This window comes from Asparagus officinalis, chromosome 2 (assembly GCF_001876935.1).
Source record: "Asparagus officinalis chromosome 2, Aspof.V1, whole genome shotgun sequence".
Taxonomy (NCBI): Eukaryota; Viridiplantae; Streptophyta; class Magnoliopsida; order Asparagales; family Asparagaceae; genus Asparagus; species Asparagus officinalis.
Genome location: NC_033795.1, coordinates 18,276,275 through 18,284,448, shown reverse-complemented (window position 1 = coordinate 18,284,448; position 8,174 = coordinate 18,276,275). Strand labels below are relative to the sequence as shown.

The 8,174-nt window shown below is 36.7% G+C and overlaps 1 protein-coding gene across 1 annotated transcript in view; it reads left to right on the top strand.

The window, feature by feature from the left end:
* The window catches only part of LOC109830899 (histone deacetylase 9), a 13,863-nt gene extending 7,128 nt beyond the window's left edge, over positions 1-6,735 (top strand). Inside the window, exons 10-14 of the mRNA XM_020398256.1 lie at positions 25-116; positions 1,061-1,131; positions 3,696-3,794; positions 4,868-4,934; positions 6,638-6,735. Of these exons, the coding sequence (XP_020253845.1) occupies positions 25-116; positions 1,061-1,131; positions 3,696-3,794; positions 4,868-4,934; positions 6,638-6,735 (427 nt within the window). The remainder of the gene's footprint in view (positions 1-24; positions 117-1,060; positions 1,132-3,695; positions 3,795-4,867; positions 4,935-6,637) is intronic.

Below are 8,174 nucleotides of genomic sequence, written 5' to 3'. Positions count from 1 at the left end.
GTTAATAATGCTACTCTTGCTACAGGTAACTGGAGGAGGGGGGTACACGAAAGAAAATGTAGCCCGTTGCTGGACGGTTGAAACTGGGGTACTATTGGACACAGAGCTTCCAAATGGTACTATAAGTGTTATAATTGTCACAATCCAATTGTTGCGAACTTAGACATTCATTTTTGCAAGTGTGTTACAATTTAAAGGTCTGACATACAAAACTGTTTTAAAGTCCATCCGGTTATAATTTAGACACTATAGTCTCCGTGGAGATTTCCTAAATTTTAACATGGGTGTATAGGAAGAGGTCAGATGTGTGGAGAAAGGCTTTGTTGAAGTGAAAGTAGCTGCATTTAGGGGACTAGGCTGTTAGATTGCATCTAATGTCTAAAATAAGATCAACCTACCATCTGAAGGTCCAAGTTCTTGTTTATGCAATGTGTTCATAGAACTACTATTTTTACTTACCGCATGGTTTACGACCTTATTCCTTCAAATGAGATTTGAGTATTTATACTCTTCACCATTAGTATACTTAACAGAATGGTCCTTTCAGAACTTCAAATTTCTTGATTCACTTTTCGAAGTTCAAGAGGAAGTTGATTCCGTGCTGATTTTTTCACTGGCTCTGCGTCTTTATAATCTGTTTATACTTTTAGGTCTGCATCATTACCACGATGAAAGTTTGAATTTTGAATTTGCACACAAATGTGTATGCAAGAGTTCTGGAGGTATCTATGTCATGACCAAAATTCAAACTTTGGATTTTAAATTTGCATGGCGTGAAGCATGGACCTAACTATTATCCTAATTTCAACTGCACATTTAGTTCTATTTGATGCATTGCGTAGAAAACTTAAATCCACTTAATTTTATGTGTTACAAAAAATTTGAGCAGAGTGGATTATCCATCTGAATAGTCTAACCTTAATTCAAATGGGCTAGTCACATCCTCTGGAATATTCCAAAGGATAATACTTTGTTTTCATCTTTTTTTTATTTATCTGGCACCTGTCAGAAGTATATGTAGATTATGCAGCAAATATAAGTCATAACTTCTTACTTGCAGAAATTCCAGAGAACGAGTACATCAAATATTTTGGCCCAGATTATTCGTTGAAGATTCAGAGTGGTCATCTGGTATGAACTGTTATTTAATTCTTCCCGACCCTTAGTAGTTCATGGTTGTTGGGCTTGGTTTTTTGATCTTCAGGCCTATTTTCCAATTGAATCAATTGTAGACTTGGTACCCTAAAACTGCAGTTCCATATCATTATTTTCGTCTGTGTCTTTTAGGTAAGTATAGTATCTTATTACCAAGTAGCAATGAAGCTTAACATCAGATGTACATAATAGAGCTTCTCAACACCAAAACTGAGCTCTCAAAAACCAAAATATAGACATGTCAATCTCTCAACCAACTAATACAATGATCTAACTGTAAAGAAAGATAGAAAACAAAATTTTCGTGTGAAGACTTTTTGGAACAAAGTGTCGAAGACGGTAAAGCTTCGTCTTAGAGCACCATTCCCTTTTAACTTCTGTGTTATTTAACTGTAGGGTGTTAATTTGGCTGGTTCAGATTAACTTTTACCCAAACCTGACACGATTAACTTTGGGTCAAAACTAATCCTCCCTGCTAGTAAGTGTCAACCAGCATGACTGCGTTGATTCTTGGACTGATTGAGTTTAGATTGATAGGTTCTAAGTTAACCAAACTGTAGGCTGTCTAAAAATTACAATAGATAGCTGATTCCCATCAAAACACCGATGATGGAAGTTACACTCTGACGACTTCCAGAAGGTTATAATTTGAAGACTTTCACGTAGATCGCTGAAGGTTACAATCTGACGACCTTCACGACAACCGATGAGAGCTCTAGTTTAACAGCCTTCACAATCAACATCGAGAGTTACAATCTGACGACTCTTGCATATCAAAGAGCTAAAGTAAAGATTACAAAATGACGATCTTTGCAAAACTTCGACAGAAAGAGACTACAAATCAACGGTCTCTTCAAACCAAGACGTGGAAGTCCTCCCCGCGAACCAGCATCAAGACACACCATGTTCATAGCCACGAACGCAGCTCAAATCAGCAGCTGAACGCAGCTTCAACCGCTGCCTGACGCAGCTCCAACCGGCGTTGAACGCAGCTCCAATCTGCTGCCAAACGCAGTACAAATCGCTGCCAAACGCTGCTCTAATCGCTGTCCAACGTAGCGCCAAACGCAGCTTCCAACAAGATGCCAACGCAGCTTCCAGACACTGCGTTCAAGCTTTCAGACACTGCGTTTGAACGCAGAATTCACATCAGAACATGGATTTTGCGTTTGACTCGTTCAAACACGAGCTGAACGGTTTCAAAACCGTTTCCCACGATCTGAGGGGATCACAACCCCACTCAGGAGTGATTTAATGGGTGGTTACATCCCATTAGCCCCATTTAGGAGCGAATTAAGGAGGTGGTTACACCCCTTAATCCCCTATAAATAACTGAAAATCAATTCAGTTCAAGGGGTCGATCGGTTGGAACTTCTTGGCTCGGCAACAGGATCCTTAGAGCATTTCTGGAGCTTGGGAGATCTGCAACAAGAGCTTCTTCATCCTTGGCTTGAGAACCGATTCTCGGTTCAAATCAACTCTTTTTCAAGAGTTTCCAACTCATTCAGAGTTATCAACTCGTCCAGAGTTTCAAACTTGCCACGTAAGTTCTCCACAACGTCAAATCGTGAGGAGAAGATCACGTTCCAGTGAAACAAGACGTCGGATCGTCAACGAGAAGCAAACTCGACGCGAGCATTCGAGGGAGGCATCACATCGCTACCGTGAAGAACCCAGAATTAAATAAAGAGGAGAATCCAGATCATTCTCTTCTCTTTTGTAATCGGGAATTCAATTGTAATCGAGAGTGGAGAGAGTTGTAATCATTCTTTTTCTAAGCAGTTAGAGAGAATAAAATCAAATACAGTTCTTTCATTCATTTTTCTTATTACAAATTTTCCAACAAACACAAACATCAAAACTCAGTCTCCTGGTTAATCAATACGGAACAAAAATATTTTAACAAAAAATAACAAAGGAAATCCATGGATATTCACATCCCAAACAAGAATGTTAATAACAAAGAAGTATCTTTTAGAATAATACAGAGGTCTGCATGGGTTCTGCTGCCAGGACAGAAGGATTTAGGAGAAGAGAAACATGATGAATAGAGTTAGGGCTTGATTGGTTTCTTTATATGTAATGTAAGTAAAGTACTATATAACTTTCTAAATGTAATGCGCAATGGCATTTATTTTATGTTACTTTTGTGTGTGGAGTGAGGGCATGATGGAGGTGTGGACTTGAAGATAGATGACAGGTTTAGACCTCAATATTTCACTAGTACAATGAAGATTTTGTGAGAATCTAGTTTTTGATTTATTGTCCAACTGGGATGGTAGTGTCTATATCATTTACCAGAATGGGCCCATTTATTAATCAAGTTATGTGAATTGATTCAATTATGATCAGTAATTGTTTGTGCTGACCAATATTCAATGACTTTTGTTCCCGTTGGGGTCAATTTGTTTGGTCCAGTCCAGATTGACACCACCGTTGAACTCTCTGATTCTTAGCATTCAATTTTTGATGTTTCTATTTTGAAAGTTCACTTGTTTAGAGAAAAGATTCCATTACCTTTCTGTTTTCTTATGAAGCAGGAGAACTTTAATAGTAAATCATATCTGAGTGCAATCAAAGTGCAAGTTCTTGAAAGTTTGAGGTGTATACAACATGCTCCTGGTGTACAGATGCAAGAGGTAAATATCTTTTTTATTTATTTAAGATATACCACACTTTCTGCATGACCCTCCAACAAGCTTCAGCCTTATTACACTGAGGGTGAGTGCATGACTGTATGCGTTTTTTTTTTTTTTTTTTTTTTTTTTTGTGGGTGGGGGGAGTGGGGGTTGGGGGGATGCAGATTCTAATTGCTAGTACGAAGGACTCATTAATTTAAAAGTGATTTGGTGAATTTTTTTGGTCGCCATATGAACAAAGAACCAACAAGTTTGGTTTCATATAAACACGATAATTAAATAGGCAAGCTAGTAAGTAGTACAACAACGATGACAATAACTATGCCTTCGCCTCAAATTTTTTGGGTTTGGCTACATGGCTTCTGTTCATCCATTGGGTTAAGGACTATCTATTTCTATTGACTTCACCATGATCATATCACTCTTAATTATTTGCAGCCAAGTTTCTTAGGCCAAGTTCTGGTCTTCCTTGCTCCCCTAGTTATACTCTTATAAATCTCCTAGTTGGTGTATTAAGTTGCTTCCGTTGCATGTGCCCGAACCATCTGAATCAGTTCTCTCTCTCTCTCTCTCTCTCTCTCTCTCTCTCTCTCTCATATTAATCCTCATTAGGAGCAATCTTTGACTTCCTACAAAATGAACTCATTTTCTATCCCATCTGATATCGAATATCCACACGTCTATCATACCATTCTCAGTTTTGCCACTCATTTTGCACAACTTTTTTATTTTCCTAATTCTGAACTATAAACATTGTTTGTCTTTTAACTGCACTATAACGTGTTAAGCATGTCCATGTGACTTCTTTCGGCCGCTATCACATTCCTTTTCCTAAAAAAAGGGATGATCTCTTTGAGCTGTAATGTTATACGTTGAAATATATTCCTATTGTAAGATCATTGTAGGAAATTACCAAGTTTGTGGGATATCTATGCTTTACACTGTTAAAAATAATATGGATGGTGTTGATTATTTAATGGAATGGTGAAGTGAACAGAAGGTGAAATAAGGGGGAAAAGAACCTTGTTTTTGTAGTTGTAACTGAAAATTTATGATTGTCCTCACTTTCACAGGTTCCGCCAGATTTCTATATTCCAGATTTTGATGAAGATGAGCAGAACCCAGATGAACGAGTACATCGTAAGTGAACTTTCTGAACACGCATATGTAATCTTACGCAATGATTTATCATTCTGATCTTAAGCTTAATTAGGTCCCAGTAATAAAGTCCAGTTGTGCACCCCCAAAAAAGGTTTTTTTTTTTTGGGGTGGGTGGGGTGGGGTGGTGCAGAAATGATTTTTCATGTAGTAAAAGGCTGTTACATTATGGACAAAACCGACTTACACGTAACAAAGTATGAAAGGGACCAACTTGGTAGATCTGAACTTCACTTTCAGAAGGTTGTCACTATGAATCATCTTTTTCTGCAAAAATTCATTATTATAGTCAACTACTTGACAAATTTTTACAAACGTAAACAAGAGAGTAAAGTGCAAACCATTGGAATTATCAGGGATTTGCAACTTTCAATCGAACTCCAAAATATCAGTTTATTGGCCCTTTGTAGAAGGCATGGGTTAGTATACTGGGAAACATATCAGACAATAAGCTTGTGGCACTATAGTGTAGTACACAAATTACTAGGAAAGTCCCCAACACCAATATTGTAATGTGCAGTGAAACTCAAAATTAATGCCTAATCAGATATTCTGCAAGAGACAGGTCGATACAGAAAATCCTAGTGTAGAATTTTTAGTCCCAACAAACACAGACATGGTAATGATTTATGAATTGGTCACCGTTTTCCTAGAAGTACTTCAAATAAGTAATGTTAGACAGTTATGACACGTTACAAGCATTACAATAAACTAAGGTCATGTGATTAGGGAAATAGTTGAGAACAGATCTTGTATCCAAAAACTCAACTAACATTTAAAGAAAATTATTCGAAATTCTTTGTGTTCTTGTGTTAGCAAATAAATTAAAATTCGGGCTAAGAAAATATGGAGAAGCGTTTGTGACTCTAGCCATTCAATTAAGTAAACTTTACATACAACCTGGTTTGTCTCTATAAACACGACATATCCTGCTGCTTAAATCTAATTTATCCTGAAATACTAATAATAACATGCAGTTCCCTGTTGTTTAGTTCATACAAACAAACCACATTACTTTTTTTTCAGGTGAAAACTTTTTGCTCCCTGAAGTAATAGATATTTGTTCGCCAAGGAATAGGACTTAGCAGATAAGAGACTTGAGACCTTTGCTGAGATAAAGATAATATCTATGATAATATCCTAAAATTTTGGCAGATAGCTGCATAGGGAAAAAAAAATTTAGCTTATACATGTAAAAGTGTGATCAAAACATAGTAACACCCCACCCCACCCCACCCCCACCCCCCAACAAAAAAAATGAAGCTCTAAGTTTAATCAAATATCCTTACAAATAAGTCCAATTATAACACAATAGTTTGCATTTAGAAGGTTTAACAGCGTAATTGGTGACTGTTGCATTGAACATCAAAATCAATCTGGCAACTGCTACATGTCTGTCCGAGACCTTATTCTAGAAAAATCATCTAGCTTGCAAAAACTCAGAAAATCTTTTTGCGAACAAATTGACTTCAGTCAAGACTGAAAGAGTTAACCTTCTTGATATTGTTATTGGTAGATATCCTTGGTGATATCTTTGGGATCAAAAGATATTATTAACATTATTTTGTTTCTCCGGATTTTTCATTAAGGCAGATTGTTCTTAAATTCATTGACTGGTCAGCATGTACTGTTTTCTCTTCATCATTGGTTTAGAAATTAACCATTTTTTGAAAACTGTTACTCAGAGCACATCCAAGACAAGCAAATCCAGCGAGATGACGAGTATTATGAAGGGGACAACGACAATGACCATGCAGAAGATGGCCTATATTGTAATGTCTAATGTACAAAACAAGTATTCATGGTGATTACAAGGGATGCATCTGAAGTGTAAGTCATGTAGAGTAGTTGTCAATGTATCAAGACAAGCTGTGGTTAAGGTGAAAGTTTTTGTCCCAATTACTGAAGTCCGTATATACATCACTCCTTGGTTGTTGATTCTTGTGACTGTGCGTGTACTCTTTCTCATAACAAATTTTATGTAACAAATTCACGGCTTGCGAACTTGTTTTCGAAGTCAGGGATATAACTTGGTTGGCCTTTGATTAGTTGTTGATCGATCTGCTTATTGATGACACGTTGTTGCGAGGATAAATCTCTGTTGTGTGCTGCTACTGGGATATTGTGGTGGAGATAGTATTGAAATCTATAGAGGGATCTCGACTGTCAGAAGCACATCACTATCTTGTTTATTTAGATAAGAAACGTGCATATTTTGATATCCAACAGTTTTGGATAACGTGCAAATGTAATTTTACAGTGACTTGCGGAGGTAAATGACTTCGTGTCATCGTGTGGTCCAAAATTGGTAGTTGTGACCTTTTGTGAAGATTTGTTGTACTAGTGTGTACACTGTGCAAAGCACGACATATCTTTTTTTTCCTGCTATATTAATCCTGATTTTAAATGCTACAATGTTTTTTAAATTTTTTCGAATTGCTATAGTATCAGGCTCTGCTACAGTAATTTTTTAAAATGCTACATTGTTCCTGTACGCTGCAGTATTTTTTTTCAAAAAAAGGTACAATACCCTATACCTTGTTTCCTGTTGCTATAGTAATAACAGTACAATAAAATTATATTGTAGTATTTACTGTAGTATGAACAGTGAATCTTAGGTTCTCCTGTTTGTATAGAGGAATAGATATGCGCAAGGGTCATGAGGTTTTAGTCTTTTTGGATTAAATACATTCGGTACTTTGTAGTATGATGTATTTACACTGGTGATCCTGGGTCTTTGTATCTACACAAATATCAACTTATATTCACTGTTGCATAAAATCGAACAGTCACTTAGCACCATTTGTTTTTTTCCCTAACATGTTCACTAACACAATACCGGAATTCCTAAAATGCCCTTTTTACATTTAGGCATCTTTTGGTATAATGTAATTACACCTTCGACCCTGTATCTACACAAGAAACCTAGACAACAAGTTAACCCTGCTTTTCCATTATTTTTCTTTCTTTTTTTACTTTTCTTTTCTGATGCTGACATGAAGTTTTTCAGCCCAAGGTTTCATTTGCTCATTGCAACTGTGAGGGAAAGTCACTTTATTACACAAGGGCGCTAAGATATTAGTCCCACAAATCTGCTGTAATTCTATATTAGTCCCTCAAATCTTTGAAATTGCTCATAAATCCTAAGAGGTCTTGCAATTTGGTATATCTCAGTTGCTTTTAAGGGTTGTTTGCTATTTGATACCCTAAAGTTTATAATAT